This window comes from Antrostomus carolinensis, unplaced genomic scaffold (assembly GCF_000700745.2).
Source record: "Antrostomus carolinensis isolate BGI_N321 unplaced genomic scaffold, ASM70074v2 scaffold230, whole genome shotgun sequence".
Lineage (NCBI taxonomy): Eukaryota > Metazoa > Chordata > Aves > Caprimulgiformes > Caprimulgidae > Antrostomus > Antrostomus carolinensis.
The window spans coordinates 4040-22999 of NW_010286220.1; the positions used below are offsets into that span (position 1 = coordinate 4040).

The following is an 18960-nucleotide window of genomic DNA, read 5'->3' on the forward strand; positions in this document are numbered from 1 at the left end:
TCTCGGATACAGCTTTCTGCTCCAGCATGGATTCTCCATGGCCTACACGTGGGTATCTGTTCCACTACTGAACTTCCATGTGCTGCAGGGGACCTCATTTACCTCTCCTACTCTTCTGTTTGCTGATTCTGCTGTGTGATGTTCTCTGTCTCCCCTTCTCCTTCCTCATGGAAATGATGCTCTTTTTGTTCAAGCCAATGGTCTTTTTTTGTTCAAGTCAATGGTCTCTCTTGATAGTTGTCTCCTCCTTTTTATTTTCAAACTGGTTCTTCCCCTCATAAATGTTAATTCTAAGAGGTGTTTCCCTATTACTAATTGGCTCATCCTGGGTTGGTGGTGTGTTTGTCTTGGAGTCAGGGGATATTTGTGAAGCTTCTCACAGGGGCCATAACTGTAGCCCCTTTTCCCACTACCAAAAACGACCCCTCCTGACACAAACCCAACACAGTAGGACAGAAAATGAAGGGAAAATAAAAATAATGATAAAATAATATACAAAAGAAGTGATGTACAATGTTGATGTTGCTCACCACCTGCTGACTGATACGCAGCCAGTCCCCTAACAGCTACCATTGCTCCCTGGCCAACCCCCCAGTTTTATTGTTCAGCATGACATCATATGATATAGAATACACCCTTGCCCAGTGTGGGTCACCTCTTCTGGCTTTGTCCACCCCCAGCTTCTTGTGCACCCCCAGCCTCCTCACTGGCAGGGCAGTACTAGAACCTGATAAGTCCTTGACTTAGTGTAAGCATTGCTCAGCAACAACTAAAACATCAGTGTGTTATAAACATTATTTTCATGCTAAATACAAAACACAGTATTATACCAGCTACTATGAATAAAATTAACCCTATCCGAGCCAAAACCAGGACAGATTTCTATTTTGAGATATTTGACACTAGTGAAGTTCAAGCTGGAGTAGTTAGGAAATAGGAGAACATGTCTGGGAGCCAGCAACGAGATATTCCATAGGCCTTGAGGCTAAATGTTGGAGACACAGAGTCTGAGAGCCTGCTACTAGGGAAAACACAGTCCTGGGCCAGCTGTCCTTATATCTGTGTGTGTGTTTGTGCATTGGCATGTGTATTTAAATACAGCAACTGAGCACAGTACATACTGAGATCTGACCAGTTGGAATGCAGCTCTGCAGGGAAAGATGTGGGTGTCCTGGGAGACAACAAGCTGATCATGAGCCAGCAATGCTCTCTCACAGAAAAAAATGCTAACTTACTTTCTGTGAAATAGACTAGACTAGACTAGACTAGACTAGACTAGAATAGAATAGAATAGAATAGACTATTTCAGTTGAAAGGGACCCACAACAATCATCTAGTCCAACTGCCTGACCACTTCAGGGCTGACCAAATGTTAAAGCATATTATTAAGGGCATTGTCCAAAGGCCTTTTAAAATATGACAGGCATGGGAAACCAAACACCTCTCTAGGAAGCCTGTTCCAGTGTTTAACTACCCTCTCTGTAAATAATTGTTTCCCAATGTCAAGTCTGTACCTTTCCTGATGTAGCTCTGAACCACTCCCATACTGAATACCAGGGAGAAAAGATCATTCCTACGAGGTGATTATCCCACTGTATTTAGCATTGGTGTGAGCACTGTATGCAGTTTTGGGCCCCACAATTTGAGAAGGATGTGAAGGTACTTGAATGCATCCAGAGGAGGGCAACAAAGCTGGTGAAAGGGCTGGAAGGAATGTCCTATGAGGAGAGGCTGAAGACTCTGGGTTTGTCTCATTTAGAGAAAAGGAGGCTGAGGGGCAAACTCATTGCTGCCTACAGCTTCCTGAGGAGGCGAAGGGGTGAGGGAGGTGCTGATCTCCTCTCCCTGGGATCCAGTGACAGAATGTGTGTTTTTTCTTGTTTCTATTTGGCATGGCTGAACAACCCATGCATTTACCACATAATCAAACTAGCCACTTTAAAAAAAAAAATATTATTAAAAAAAACAGTAATAGAATTTGCCACCAATTCATTAGACATCGGCTGTGGGTTGACCCTGGCCAGCAGTTAAGCACTACACCATTGCTTGCTTGCTTCCTCCAGCTCACAGTAACATGAGGGAAAGAATAAGAAAAGCAAGAGCAAGAAAACTCATTGGTTGAGAGAAAGATAGTTTAATAAGGGAATAAGTTTAATAAGGATAAAGAAAAAAGTACCACAATAAAAACACAAAATGTGGTGCAAAGGCAATCACTCACACTCTCCCAGAATTATACCCATGTCCAGCCAGTCTCTGAACAATGGACACTTTCCCCTAAAGAACCCTCCTCCATTTTTATTGTTGAGCGTGACATTATAAGGCATGGAACATCCTTTTTGTCAGTTCAGAACAGATGTGAAGGTGGTGTACACTCCCTAACCTATGAAGAAAATTAACTCCATCTTTGCCAGACCGAATGCACTTAAACTATCAATTGCATTTTGAGCTACTTAGCCTAATCTTATTGCCTAGTCAATAAATGCTTATATTTACTGCCCAGACAAAGAAGAAAGGTAACTACTTTTAAATTGTGAATCATCTTAGCTCACTGAATACCTGTCTAAGAATGAAAAGAATCACTATTTGGAGGCTTCCGTGTCTCCATATTCTCTCACTGCAAAGGAAAACTACAACAGCTTCCTCCAACTTATATTAACTCTTTTCAAAAGCTTAAGCAATGTGAGGCAATTCCCTTCCCTATGAGCATGCTACACTTCTTTTGTTGTCAAAGGAAAGCAATAGGCACTTTGAGAGACCAGTCTTTGCTCTGGTTTAGATGCTTATATTATAACAGGCTTAATCATTGATTGGGGAAAGGAAACAAGTACTATTGACTTGAGGAATGAAGTTGGAAGCGTGAGTCATCTGATCAGCCTGCTTAGGGTTCAGCCGGATTCCACTCCCAGGTTTGATGACTATATTGGCAGAATGCTCTTGACAATGTTAGCAATTTAAATGTCTTCCCTACATGTAGATACTTATATTTAGATACCAAAATTAGGGTATTTTTAGCCATGGTCTCTCTACAGAACAGGATTCACTTTCTTCAATATACGCATTTATTGTCATGTTAGATGTTGAGGTACCAGAATCCAATACACGTTGACTGGTTTCTTTTGGGTATTCTAGATGAAAAAGGTTTAACATTTTAATATTAAATTTGCATATTTGAAGATACTTGGCATTACATGGGATTTTGATTTAACAGGTTGGTAAGAAATATACTGAAATCACAATACAAACGCAATATAGCAATTGCAATATACAGTTGAATCACAATACAAGCATGATTCCCTTTACCAGTCTCTGTATGTTGACTCTCACAACACTGGGTGTCCCCAGTCACTGTGAAGGAATATGTGGATTGAAGCCAGCTCAAGTCCATTGCTCTTTTCAAAGTTCATTTTATTGTCTGTTCATTTTTCATAATTTAAGTTGGACTGAGTCATCTATATAACCTATGTTGGTCTGGCTGGCTCAGGAAGATATTTACACTTTTTGATTAACTCAGGGAAAGGTATTTACGTAACTAGTTAATCTACTCAAGTATTGGAGACATCTATCTTAAACTAAGGCCATTCCTCCATTTTCCTTAGTATTGAGTAAGTTCAGCTGTGATCACTTACTACATTCTCTGCTGAGGTTCATGAGCATGTCACTGTGCCCAGCTCGTCTGAGCCTACTTCCATTATAGAGGGTTGTTAATCAGTCACAGAAGGTTTTCTCACCAAGCCTCCATTTATAGAAGGCTGTAATTATAACTGTAGCTGTAGGTCTTCACCAAATTCTACATCATATCTGCCAGCCCTGTGTAGATATTTCAAAAACCTCTGACAGTCATGAGATGAATGGTCTCCATAAAAGCTCTGGATACCCCTGTAGTTATAGATGGCACTAAGGGTCTATGACTAAATAACTGCATGCTATTTCTAGTTTCTGATGGCCATCAATGGCAATCATTTGGCCTATGGAAGAAGGGGCAGGCCACACAGGATGACTACAAAGATATTGTGAGGCTATGCAGGGAGAAAATTAGGAAGTCCAAAGCCCAACTAGAAATTAATCTGGCTTCTGCTGTAAAAGGCAACAAGAAATCTTTCTATAAATATATTATCATCAAAAGAAGGGCTATTAGATGCAAGAGGAAACATGGTGACTAAGGATGAGGAAAAGGCTGAGGCACTTAATCCTGCCTTTGCCTCAATCTTCAGCAACAGGACTAGTTGTATTCTGGGAATCCAGACCCCTGAGCTAAAAGACAGAGACAGGGATCAGAATGATCCCTCCGCAATCCAGGAAGAGATGGTCAGTGGTCAGTGACCTGCTGCACATCATAGTTGTTCACAAGTCTATGGGACTGGATGGAATCCACCCAAGAGCTCTGAGACAGCTGGCAGAGATGCTCACCAAGCCACTGTCCATCATTTTTCAGCAGTCCTGGCTGACTGGGGAGGTCCCAGCAGATTGGAAGTTAGGCAATGTGACGTCCATCTACAAAAAGGGCTGGAAGGAAGATCCAGGAAGCTACAGGCCTGTCAATTTGACTTCTATGCTGGGAAAGCTGATGGAGCAGATCATCTTGAGTGCTATCTCACAGTACATGCAGGACAACCAGATGATCAGGCCCAGTCAACATGGGTTTATGAAAGGCAGGTCCTGCTTGACTAACTGGATCTCCTTCTATAGCATGGTCACCTGCTTAGTGGATGAAGGAAAGGCTGTGGATGTTTTCTATCTGGACTATAGTAAAACCTTTGACACTATTTCCCACAGCATCCTCCTGGAGAAAATTGTCTGCTCACTACTTGGATGAGTATATACTTTGCTGGGTAAAAAACTGGCTGGACGACCATGCCCAAGGAGTGGTGTTGAATGGAGTTAAATCCAGTTGGTGGCCAGTCACAAGTGGTGTTCCCCAGGGGTCAATATTGGGGCCAGTCCTGTTTAAAATTTTTATTAATGACCTGGATGAAGGATTCAAGTGCACCCTCAGTAAGTCTGCAGATGACACCAAGCTGGGTGGAAATGTGGACCTGCTTGAGGTCAGGGAGGCTCTGCAGAGGGATCTAAACAGACTAGATCGATGGTCCAGGATCAATTGCATGAGTTTCAATAAGGCCAAATGCTGGGTTCTGCACTTTGGCCACAACAACCCCTGGCAGTGTTACAGGCTTGGGGAGGAGTGGCTGGAGAGCTGCTCAGCAGAGCAAGACCTGGAGGTGTTGATTGATAGCCAGCTGAACATGACTTAACAGCGTGCCCACGTGGGCAAGAAGGCCAACAGCATCCTGACTTGTATCAGGAATAGTGTGGCCAGTAGGACCAGGGAAGTTATCTTATCCCTCAGCACTGGTGAGGCTGCACCTTGAGTACTGTGTTCAGTGTTGGGCCCCTCACTACAAGAAGGACATGAAGGTGCTGGAGCATGTCCAGAGAAGGGCAACGAAGCTGGTGAAGGGTCCAGAGCCTAGGAGGAGAGGCTGAGGGAACTGGAGTTGTTTAACCTGGAGAAAAGGAGGCTGAGAGGAGACCATATTGCTCACTAAAACTACCTGAAAGGAGGGTGTAGAGAGGTGGGGGTTGGTCTCTTCTCCCAAGGAACAAGTGATAGGACAAGAGGAAATGGTCTCGAGGTGCCCCAAGGGAAGTTTAGATTGGATATTAGGAAGAATTTCTTTACTGAAAGTGTTATCAAATGTTGGAACAGGTTGCCCAGGGCAGTGGTGGAATCCCAGTGCCTGGAGGTATTTAAGAGCCGTCTAGACATAGTGGTAAGGGAGATGATTTAAATGGAGACTTGTCAGTTTTAGGTTAATGATTGGTCTCGATGATCTTAAAGATCTTTTTCCAATATAGGCAATTCCGTGATTCTGTGTGGTTCAGTATTGACTGCTCCCCCTAGTGTGGGATCATCTGAAAATGTTTTGAGAATGCACTCTGTCTCGTCATTCATATCATTATTAAACACATTAAACACCAGTAATCCTCATATCAGTCCCTGAGGGACATGTCTAGTAACAGACCATCAATTAGATTTTCTACTGTTGATGGCAACCCTTAGAGGCCACTGGTTAGGCCAGTTTTCCACTCCCTTTATCAACTGTTTATCCATTCCATATCTCATCAATTTGGTCATTATAGATACTGTGTTAAAGGACTTGCAAACATGAATTTAAACAAACTAATTGTCCTCTTGTCCTCAAAGGCAGATATCTCATCACAATAGTAAATAACATTGGTCAGGCATGATTTGCCCTTGGTAAATCTGTGCTGTTTTTTCCCAATCACCTTCTTGTCGTTCATGTGAAATAGATAGAAGACAGATGCCTGACTTTTACACGGTATTCTTTTATTAGATTAATTCTGTTAAAATGACAGTTTCAAAGAGTGGTAAGATAATTTGCAACCTCTCTTCATGGATATTGACTGTGTTTTTCCCCAGATTCTTCTGTTTGGATTAATTTATAAGCTCAGACCGCCCTTTTTACATAACTCACAATTATTTGCTTGGCCTTCAGATGTGACGAAGATCAGACCCAAGATCTCAAGGCCAAGTAGCTCAAGGCAATTGCAGGTACACTTTGAGAAGACATAATAGGATGTGAGCCAAGACCATTGTTTCCTTCAGTTTCTCCTCTATATAAACCTGGAACATAAGTCAACACAAAAAAAGACAAGAAAATAATCTCTTAAATGTAGTGGGGCAATTCACATGACTGGAGTTCTGCACTAGATGGCTATAAACTGTTCAGAAGGGACAGGCAAGGAAGGAGGGGTGGGGTAATTGTCCTCTGTGTAAAAGAATGGACTGATTGCACAGAATTGTATTTGAAAGTGTGGTGGATTAATCTTGACTGAACGCCAAGCCCACCAAGCTGCTCTATCATCCCCCTCCTCAGCAGAATGGGGAATGGAGAGAATAAGATAGAAAAAGAAAAAGAAAAAAATATATTGTGGGTAAAGATAGAGGCAGTTTAATAGAAGCACAAAGCAAAGCTGCATATGTGGAAGCAAAGGAAGAACAAAATATTTATTCTGTACTTCCCATCAGCAGGCAATGTCTGTCCTCTCACTGGGAAGTAGGCTTTAGTACGTGTAGCAGTTGCTCTGAAGGACAAGCATCATAAATAATGAATGCCTCCCTCTACCCCCTACATTCTCCTAGTTTTTATTTCTGAGCAGGCATCATATGCTATGCAAGATCCCTTTGATCAGTTTGGGTCAGCTGTCCTGACTATATCCCCCCCCAAGGTCTTCCCCAACCCCAGCCTACTTGGGGTAGGGAAGGAGATGTTGGAGACACAGCCTTGATGCTGTGTGAGTACTGTTCAGCAGAAACCAGAATACTGGTGTGTTATCAACACCTTTCTAGATACTAATACAAAACGCAGCATTCTGAGGGTTGGTATTGGGAAAATTCACTCCATCTCATCCAGATCCAGTACAGAATGTCAGTGATGAACAGGCTGAGATCTTGTGGGTAAAAATTAGAGCTCAAGCCAGCAAAGGAAGCCTTGTGGTTGCTATTTACTACAAGCCACCTGACCATGGGGAGTCTGTTGATGAAATATTCTTACTTCATCTACAGGAAGCACCACACTTGCAATCTCTGATCCTGCTGGGGGACTTCAATCATCCAGACACAGAAAAACAGAACAACAAGCTGTGAGCAGTCCGAGAGATTCTTGGAGTGTGTCAAGGTTAATTTCTTAATCTAGGTTACAGACAGTCGGACCATAGAGAAGTGGTACTGGACCTTTTGCTCACTGACTTGTGAGAAATAATTAGAGATGCCAAGACTGATCTCAGCCTGGGATGCGTTGATCATGCCCTGGTGGAATTCATAATCTTGACAGGTATGAACCAGGTGAAGAACAGAGTCAGGGGGCTAAATTTTAGGAGAGCAAACTTTCAGTTGTTTAAAGAATTAGTAGTTAGAGTTCCATGGAAAACTACCATCACAGATAAAGGAGCAGAACAGGTCTGGCAGCTCTTTAAGGACATTTTTCTTAGACCACAAGAGCTTCTGAGTCCCATGTTAAGAAAATGGGCAAGGAAGGTGAGAAATCAGCATGGCTTAATAAGGACTTCCTGGTCAAACTAAAGTATAAGAAGGAAAAGAACAGGCAATGGAATTTGGTACATGTATCCTGGGAAGAATATAGGGATGCTGCACAGATGTGAAGGGATGGGATCAAAAAACCTAAGGCACATTTGGAGTTGAATTTGGCAAGAGATGCAAAGAACAGCTTCCACAGCTACATTGGCCAGAAAAAGAAGATTAAAGAAAATATATTTCCCTGGTAAGTAAGAGAGGAGAGCTGGTGACAACTGCCATGGAGGAAATCGAAGTACTCAATTTTTTGTGACAGTTTTGAATGGTAATCTCTCTTCCCACATCTCTCAAGGCCCTGGACCTCAAGGCAGGAACTGGGGGAATGAAGGCCCTCCCACTGTAGGAGAACGTCAGGTTTGAGATCACCCGAGGAAACTGAACATACATAAGTCGATCGGACCTGATAGGATGCATGACAGGGTCTGTTGGCTGATGGACAACGAAAGAGCTATGGATAACATATACCAGATTTCTGTAAGGCCTTTTTTACAGTGCCCTATCATTCTTACCTCTAAACTGGAAGAGATATGTGTTTGATAGATTGACTGTTAGATGGACAAGGAATTGACTGGATGGCCATGTTGAAAGAGTTACAGTCAGTCCAAATGGAAAACATTAAAGAGTGTTGTCCCTCAATGGTCTGTACTTCGTCAATGACATAGACAGTGGGGTTGAGTACACCGTCAGCAAGTTTTCAGATGATATCAAGCTGAGTGGTACTGTTGATTTGTTAAAGAGGAGACATGCTATCCAGAGGGACCTTGACAAGCTTGAGGAGTGGGGCAATGTGGACCTCATGAAGTTCAAGGCCAAGTGCAAGGCCCTGCACCCGGGTTGGGGCAATTACTCCAGCCACTGTCAGCAGTGGGGGGTTACCAACTGTTTACCATTACCATCCACCACTGTCAGCACAGACTGGTGGATGAATGGGTGAGTTGGGGATACTGGTGGATAAATAATTGGACATGAACTTGGAACGTGTGCTTGCAGCCCATAAAGCAAACCATATCCTGGGCTTCATCAAAAGAAGTGTGGCAGCAGGTCAATGGAGCTGATTGTCATCTGCTACTCTGCTCTCATAGGATCCCACTTGCATCCAGTTCTAGGTTGCCCAGTACAAGAAAGACATGGACCTGTTTGAGTGTGTCCAGAGGATAGGGTGAGACAAAACTGTCAGAGAGGCCCCTCCCATTGAGTCATGAGGTTCAGAAAGGATCCTCTTGCTTTCTAAAATCTTTCTCAGAGAGAACTCTAGGTGCAGCTGGATCTAATCCTATTCCCAGACTTGGTCAATGGTTTATATCTAAAGGATTATATAAGTGCACGATCAATTCAATTCACTAAGATTTCAAAGTTTCATCATTTATTCCTTGTTCACTTACTGAGTATCTTACACAATAAGGGTTCTCTCAACCCCAAGGAGTAGCCTTGAGAGGCAACCCCACTGATGAGATGATCCTGGCATGCAGTCCATTATTGTTTCAGGAGAGCTCAAGGGGCCCTGAGCTGTCCGCTATTTATGGAGTAAAATAATTGACTTATAATCATATTTGCATATTAGCTATATTTTGGTTGGTGCATGCTCAGGTAGCCCTTAGCTGTTGAGCAAGATTTCTAGCCCTTAGCTATTGTGTTGTTATATGTCTACCAAGAGTTTGACTTAAGCTAGTGTCACAAAGGCACCCAAAAACAGACAAGGCAGTCACTCAAATGGTATTTATTCTAACCAAAATTATTTAACACTCCAACAAACAATACTAAACCATAGGTTTGGATGTCAGGTAAGAATAAACTACTACACAGCTGACAGCTGACCTAAGTATTCATAAGTTTTCAATAATATTCCTTTAGAATGATGACTCAAAATGTACAATCACTCACCTATAGGATGAGAGCTCTCAATCCTTGGGAAGTTACCTTGGGTAGTGTCCCATCCCAAGGGGAGGGTGAGACTCTGTTTATACCCAAGTTGAGTCTGACCTGTGGTCAGTTCTGCTTGGCTGAGGCCTGTCTTCCAGCAATTGTGATCCTGGCAACAGCCCCACTAAGCACTCGAAAAAGCAAAGAAAGAGCACGAAAAAGCAAGGTAGCAAGGAAAGCACATGAAAACAAGGGCATCCAAGGATCAGATTTCAGCAGACAGAAAGCCCCAGTATTGAGGCAGGGTGGGCGTGCATCTGCCACAGCCAGATCCAATCATTGTGATCACCACTGGTGGCTATTGCTTAAGCAGAAGTGGGGGGCAAGCAGACCACCACAGTGCATACATTTCCAGTGTAGAAATGGCAATCTGAACTACTCATGCAGTTATTAAGGAAAATCAGCATAATTACTATGCCATTCAACACACTATATGAGGCACCCAAAATAATTAATAAACATTACTCTAAAATTACCCATTGGTCTCCAGGGGGAAAGTCTAGGATGATTATTTCATATACAGATGTTTAAATCACACATTTCTAAAGCTTATTTTTTTTCCTCCTGAAATCTCATGTTTTAATAATAATTGCAGCAATGTTACTAGGAAGTAAATGTATGTATATCACAAAATCATCATAGGATCATCGAATGGTTTGGGTTGGAAGGGACTTTTAAAGGTCATCTAGTCCAACCTTCTTGCAGTAAACAGGAACATCTTAAACTCGATCAGGTTTCTCAGAATTCCACCCAACCTGACCTTGTATGTTTCCAGGGATGGAGCTTCTGCCACCTCTCTGGGAAACCTGTTCCAGTGTTTCACCACCCTAACTGTAAAAAATTTCTTCCTTTTATCTACTCTAAATCTACCCTTTTTTAGTTAAAAACATTACCCCTTGTCCTATCTCTACAGGCCCTGCTAAAAAGTTTGTCCCCATGTTTCTTATAGGCCCACTTTAAGTATTGAAGGCCACAATAAGGTCTCCCTGGAGCCTTCTCTTCTCCAGGCTGAAAAACCCCAACTCTCTCAACTTTTATTCATAGGAGAAGTATTCCAGACCTCTGATAATTTTTGTGGCTCCCCTCTGGACCCACTTCAACATGGTCCATGTCCAACCTGGTCCATGTCTTTCCTGTACTGAAAACTCCAGAGTTGGATGCAGTACTCCAGGTGGGGTCTCACCAGAGCAGAGTAGAGGAGGAGAAAAACCCCTCTCAACCTGCTGGCCATGCTTATTCTGATGCAGCCCAGAATATGGTTGGCTTTCTAGGCTCTGAGTGCACATTGCTGGCTCATGTCCAGCTTTTCATCCACTAGAATTCCCAAGTCCTTCTCTGTAGGGTTACTCTTAATCCCTTCATCACCCAGTCTGTATTGATGATGGGGATGGCCCTGACCCAGGTGCAGGACCGTGCACTTGGCCTTGTTGAACCTCATGAGGTTTACACAGGCCCACTTCTTGAGCTTGTCCAGGTTCCTCTGGGTGGCATTCCATCCCTTGGGTATGTCAACCACATCACTCAGCTTGGTGTCATCTGTAAACTTGCTGAGGGTGCACTCAATTCCACTGTCTGTCATTGATGAATATATTCAACAGTACAGGTCCCAGTACAGACCCCTGAGAGACACCACTTGTCACCGATCTCCATCTGGACAGTTTTTACAAGGATCTGTTCCATGATCTTCCCAGGCACTGAGGTGAGGCTTCCAGGTCAGTAGTTCCCAGAGTGCACCCCTTTCTACCCTTTTTAAAAATGAGTGTAACGTTTCCCTTTTCCCAGTCACCAGGAACTTCACCTGACTACCATGGCTTTTCAAATATCATGGGGAGTGGCTTGGCAACTACATCATTTCATTCCCTTGGGACTCTGGGATGCATCTCATCATGTCCCGTAGACTCACGTGTAGTCTTGTTCTTCAAGTGGTCGTGAACCTGATCTTCTTGTACAGTGGGAGAGATTTCGCTCCCCTAGTCCCTGCCTTGCAATTCATCCACTCAAGAGGTGTGGGAAGAAATGATGCCGGAGAAGAATGAGGCAATGAAGTCACTCAGACAAAAACCACAGTGGTTATATTTAAGGCCACTAGGGAATAATGTACCTGATCAGAATTAGGTATCTATAGCACTTATGTCTACATTTAAAGGAAAGACCAAGGATGTTTCTTTAGGTTAAGATTAATTACAACTCAGATTTTTTTTTTTTTTTTTTTTTTTTTTAATAAAGGAGGTCCATATAGATTGGATAAGATGCAGTAACCAGTTATCTACATTTGACAAGATGAATCATCCTCTAAGAGTTTACATCATTGCTGACATACAATAGGACTTGGGTGGTTTTTTTTTTTCCTTTGTTTTCGGTTTCTTTTTTTTTTTTCCATTTGAAAGAATAAACTTATTTTTTGGTGGTGTTAAAAGGAATATTGGACTTTTCTAACTGCTGAATGCAGAAGAAGCAGAGAAAACTCCCTTAGATCTCAGTAAACATTATATTTATAGGATTAGATTAAAGAAAGTACTCTTAGCCTTGTTTCTTTGTTGTTGTTTCTCTCCTGACTTCAGATAATTTCACTGTAAGATCTCAAGGTTAATTGCTACTAGATTTAAAATTGCTCCAGACAATATGATGAATTCCATTAGGCCCAGATCATCATAGTTTAACACTCAGAGCAAGGCCAGCTAGAGCTGCTCAAAGTCTTTTCCAGTTTTTTTTTTTAATATCTCCAAATATGAACACTTCACAGCCTCTTTAGGAAAGTAATTCCAGTATGTGACTACTTTAAAATGAAAAAGTGGGTCTTTTCTTATTTTTTAAGTAGAATTTCCAGCATTTTAATTGGTGCCCTTTGCCACTGAGAAATCTGTCCTTAATTGCAAATATTAGGCCCTTGGGTGGCCTGGAAGGCTACAGAAGAATCCTACTAATGTGCCCCAGGGCTATGGACATAAGGCTGCAAGTTCTGGTTCTCAATGGAAATTTTAACAGCTACAAATGCTTCCTCATTTTTAAGATACTTTCATTTTTTTTTAAACTTTAGTGCAACATTATAAATTTTGTCCTTCATAAGCAATCTTCATAAGATGTTTACAGAGCAAAGGCTGCAAAACATCAGATACATATCTTGAAAACGGGCCACAAATTCATTAAAAGTTTGAGTAGTAAAAGTGTGTAATTTAAAAGAAAGAAGCTGTTGGTGAAGCAAGCTGGTGGGCTTATTAGTCCTATTCTAAATTTTGCTTTTCCATTTGTCCCAGGCAGGGCTTTTGATAAAGAAGTGATGGAATATGTGGAAAAAACATATATGGCCCTGCAAATCAGTAGGAGTAGCTATGGGAGCAGCTATGAGAGCTATTTGTTGTTTTGGTGAGGTAATTAACTTGCATTCTCTTCAAATATATGGAAGACAGTGCCTTTTATCTTGCTATTACTAATGGTGTTAATTTGGCTTCTCAAATTCATTTGTGATTTCTGTATTTGGAGTGCAATTCATCTATTTTCACTGTATATATTTGAACAGAGTTCCAGGTTCAATTTATGGCAGGAATCATCTACTTTAAAAAGTACTACCTACATGAACTTTAGATGTTTTTAGAATTCCTTTACTGTCTTCTTATTGTCACTGCAGAACAATTTGGGTGTCCCGTGGGTCCTGAGTCATATCTGAGAAATGCCTTTGTCTACTTAAGGCATATGAGATTAAATTAAAAACTTAGTCTTAGGTTACTGAATCTCACCTCTCTATTCTCCAAATTAGTCGTTTCAGAAGATAGCTCATCTTCTGAAGGAGATACCTACAATATGTAGTAAAGAGTTCTGCCAAGAGGGAACACCCATGGACTCCACACACGATTCAATGTGAATTCTACTGGAGACCTTTATTATTGGTTACATGATCACTTATATACTCTTAAGCTGCTAACACACACACACATGAGCAACTCTTCATTGGCTAAAAGCTACTGTTCACACGCCTGGTTACAATACTTGATTGGATAAATCCACCTGTTCATGAGGCATTCTTTTTACTTCTGACTAGTTACATAAGTTTTCTTATCTTGTTTTTCTTGCATTCTTTCTCACTAATCTTATTCTCTTGTATTTTCTCACTCTAAGTCAAGACTTAATTGCTCAAGGCCGAAGCCACCTGCAGATTCAGCTCGTAAAGCACCAACAGAGTTTTTTCAGGAGAAAGCTATTTACCTTCCTTTCCAAGGAACTATTAGATTTATCCCAGATTCAAATGAGTGACCTTTATACAGTTATATTAGAACTTGTGAATCCTACCTTTTCAGTCATAGATTACAAAGCTCTCTATTTCTATTTAATAAATTCAAATATGTACTACTTACACCATCATAACAATCTATAGTAGAAATACTAAAGACAGAAACTGTATATGAAAGTAATGATTTTTATCTGAATTCTGCACATCATAAACTGTTCTTCATCTTTTTTTTTTTCTTTTTTTTTTTTTTTTAATCAGTAACAATCTCAGAACTCATAACTGATAACCAGTAATTTCCTGGACTCTTTATTATAACTTGAATTATGTCCTCTCCTTTCCCCAAAGAAATTTACTAAAAATTTTCTGGAAATTAACACAGACTGATTAAAACTTATTCTTCTCAGATCTTTCAGTAAAATCAGGCTCCTGAACATTGCTCTTTTGTTCAATAAGTCAGAAATGTGTAAAACATGATTTTAAAGTTTCTGACAAATAACAAGAGAAAAGACAAAAAAAAGATTTATTTATTTAAGAATTTCTCAAGTGTTTGGAAGAAGTTTCCTTTCAAATTCCTAACATAACTCTGCTAACACTGCTTCTTATGGTTGAAAATCTCCACTCTTCTCCCTCTTCCCTTCCCAAAAGCTGAAATTTTCTTGAAAATTGTTTGGAAATGATTTTTACTGAACAAAAATTTATAGTGAAAAATACCACCAAAACTACCTGAAAAATTGGCAATATTATATTTCATTTCCACACAAAATTAATATTCCTCCATCTTTTTTTCAGGGCTCCTTTCACTTCCTCATTCCTCAAACTATAGATAATAGGATTCGATAAAGGAGTCACCACAGTATAAGAAAGTGAGAGCAACTTATCAACAGATGCAGAGTAGCAGGATTTTGGCCGCAGATACGTGGAGCTTGCTGTACCATAGAAAAGAGTCACAACTATAAGGTGTGAGGAGCAAGTAGAAAATGCTTTCTGCTGGCTTTCAGCTGATGACATCTTAAGAATTGTGGAAATTATGCAAATATATGTATAAATGATCAGTAAGAAGGGACTCACAATAGCAAAGACAGCTACCACAATGACTTGAATTTCACTTGGGGAAGTGTTACCACAAAGCAGCTCCAAGAGGGGCTGAATCTCACAGAAGAAGTGATTGATGGTAACACCACAGAATGGTAAACTGAATGTTATGATGGTATGTATTAAGCCTACAGCAGTCCCGCAAATGTAAGTTCCAGCAACCAGGCTTTTGCAGACTCTACTATTCATAATGACAGTGTAATGCAAGGGGTAGCATATTGCCACATAACGATCAAATGACATGGCAGCCAAGAGAAAACATTCTGCAACTCCGAAGAAAAGGAAGAAAAACATTTGCATGGCACATCCTATCCTGGAAATACCTATTGTTCCCACCACTAAATTCTCAAGAATCTTTGGGACAATGACTGACAAATAGCAGATATCCAAACAAGACAGCTGAGTAAGGAAGAAATACATGGGGATGTGAAGAGTGTTATCACCACTTATTATTAGAGCAATCACTATATTAGCCATCAAGGTGAGGATATAAAGAGAAAACAAGACTACAAAGAGCAAAGGATGCAAGTGAGAGACTTCAGAAAAACCCAGGAGTCTGAATTCACTCACTTCACTGAGGTTCACAGGAATCATCCCTTTTTGCTTCCTTGTTGAAATATTCTCTCTTCATTCTAGGACTCAGTAGTTGATGAGGTTATAAACAGCCAGGAAAATTGACAATCAAAATATAATTGACTGGTTGAATAGTCAAATGAATAAGTAGAAATCAGAAATTATCCAGATTTTGAAAAGATCTTCTGAACAGGTTAGAAAAGCTTCTAAAGAAAATCAAGGAGTCATGTACATAATTTCATCTCTTTTTTTTTCTGATTTTTCTTCTTTCATAGCATTACCTTTGAAGTTTACACATTTACTACTGTCTTCAAACTCTCAGCTACAGTTTTTACCCTGTAAAACAAGCAAAAAAATATGTTTATAGCTGATATCTTTTTATGGACTAATAACTTAAAGTTCCAACAGCATCAGTACATCGGTTCCACAGCTGAGGCAGTCACATGTTCTGAAGTTACCTTTTGGGGAGGTTGGTGGAATAAGGAAGAAAGAGAAACTAAATGATGGGGTCTCCAGAAAAGCATTCTGTTCCAAGCACTCCTTCCAGTGACACAAGAGAGATTATTTTCCCCAGCACTATATACTGTCCACTGAGACTCAATAGTGCTGATTGGAGCAATAAGGGATAGCTGTTACTCAGAGGTTGTTTGCTAAGCATCCTGTATGTATATTAGTTAGACTCACAGACACACCTGGTCTCTCCAGTTTTAGATAACTTGGAGTACACTTCTGTATAAACCCAGATGTCCTACTGGAATAATGAGAGCTGTCTTTGGCTTTGAAGTAATTACTATTAGTTCATAATGTATCCAAATTAATGAGAGAGTTGGCACATAGGCTCTTCATATTTATATTTTCCTATTAAAATTTTAAAAGGAAGCTCTAGGGGAGGGGTACAGTACACATTCATTTGGGGATATAAATCCTGCTGAGATAGTGGTGGAGGGCTGGGCTGAAAACACAGAATGAAAACTGGTGAGGTCCAATTCATACTGTCAAAAAGAAAAGTTCTTGAACTTATATAAACAATCAATTATTCCAGCTTCACTGTTGGAAAGAATCATACCAGAAGTAATCTAGTACATGTGTTGTAGACCAGCAGAAGAACTCAGGATGCAGTTGCTATTCCTGCTTTTTCCATGTTAAAATTTAGAACTAACTTCAAGCCCATCACACGATGAGCAATCAATTCCCATAGGTGTGTTGGTTTCTCTTGGCTAGTAGCCAAACACAGCCACTTATCTACTCTTCTCCCTCCACATCGCCCCACCCCCCCCAACCCGGGAATAGAGGAATAGGGGAGAGAATAGGAAGCTTAAAAGTGAGAAAATTCATATATTGAAGATAAATTGTTGGAAGACATCCCTTTTTTTTTTGTTTGTTTGTTTTGTTTTGTTTCCGCAGAGAGAGAAAGTAATAAGTGCAATTATTACTAAGCACCAATGAGTGGCTGTCAATGTACAGAAATGTCAGATAAACACACTGGCTTCCCAAGAAGAAAAAAAGTGATGATATAATTTTTAATAGACTCCAACAGATGGCACCCAAGACACAAAGATATTTGCTTAGCAGGTTGCCTCCACAGGGAGACAAGGTAACCGTAAAGTTTTCAAAACTGTGCTAAAAGAGTGCTCGAAATGCAAAGATGGTGGAAACATTATGTACAAAAGCGAGATTTTTTCTCCCAATCATTACCAAAGAGTATGGCTGGATAAGACCCTTAATCATGTTTTTATAGGTAAAAAGTATTGCAACAACAAAAAAGTAAGGAGTCATGTTCCACAGTTCTGCTGACAACTCTGTAATGAAACATAGCAACATTGTAACCAGGATCTATTAATCCAATACAATGATAATTTGCTAAATCTCTCTGTTCAAAACTGTCATTATCTCAACCACTTGAGACCCATGTTGGACACAAAAAAGAACTGTGGTGGTTTCACTTGGCTAGCCCTTGGCTGGCTAGCAGCCAAACCCAGCCTCTTGCTGACTACCACCGCCCCTGCAGGATACGGAAGCAAATTGGCAGAGTAAGGGTAAGGAGACTCACAGGTTGAGATAAGAACAATGTAATAATTAAAATAAAATAAAACTTAAAATAATAATAATAATACTACTAATAATAACATAAGCAAATGAGTAATACACAGTGCAGTTACTCACCACCCACTGACCAAGCCTGGCCTGTTCTCTAATAACGATCCCAGAGGAGTGACAATCCCAAAACTGGAACTGCAATTCTGAAAGAGCAAGATCCCCAGCAAAAGCGAGAGAGAGCAAGAAAGAAGGACCCTCATTGATATACTGAAGATTACATTATATAATACAGAATATGCCATTGGCATATTCAAATGTCAATCTATCTTATTAATTTAAATATTCCTTGCCCTCCCTAGACCTTGCATTTGTAGACTAGCAAAACACTAAGTCCTTCAACTTCCAGTGAAAATTGAAAACATTTGTATGTTATCAACATTTTTCTCATAACAAATCCCATGCTGTAACCAAAATACAGTGCTATTCTACCTACTAAAAAGAAACTTAGCTCTGTCTCAGCTAAAACCCAGGACACTCTAGTTCACCTTCATCCCTTACTATGCTAACTCATTTCTTTGTGTAACTGATATTAGCACATGTTGGTTGTTTGGTTTTTCTGCAGCGCTTTTCACCAAGGTTTGAGTAACAGTAGCAGGCACTGTGGTTGGAGTAACTGTAGTGGTGGCTGTTGCAGGGGAAGGAGTGGCCACATGGCACTGACATCTGCACCAAGCAGCAGTAGCAGATCTAAGCAAAGCCACAGTCTGGCACACATTCAGCAACAGGGTGATGCTAGTTGGAAAATCTAAAGGATATTCAAAATTCTTGAGAGTTTTTATAAATGACCTGGAGGAAAAGGGAAAAGCAAAGGCAGACATCCCCTCCTTGTATTGACTTTCAGTGAAAAAGACATAATTGTTGATAATGCCCACCTGATAGCTCTCAAAGTGCAGGGATGGAATCAACTTTACTGCACCACCCACCACTGATGCATACA

General features: G+C 40.6%; 1 protein-coding gene across 1 annotated transcript; it reads right to left on the bottom strand.

The window, feature by feature from the left end:
• Positions 1-15044: 15044 nt before the first annotated feature.
• LOC104517532 (olfactory receptor 10C1) lies at positions 15045-15947 on the bottom strand (the record flags this gene model as incomplete). The annotated part of the gene is made up of 1 exon (XM_010177772.1): positions 15045-15947. A coding segment is annotated over exon 1 (903 nt), but the record flags the coding sequence as incomplete, so codon positions are not given.
• Between the last annotated feature and the right edge of the window lie 3013 nt (positions 15948-18960).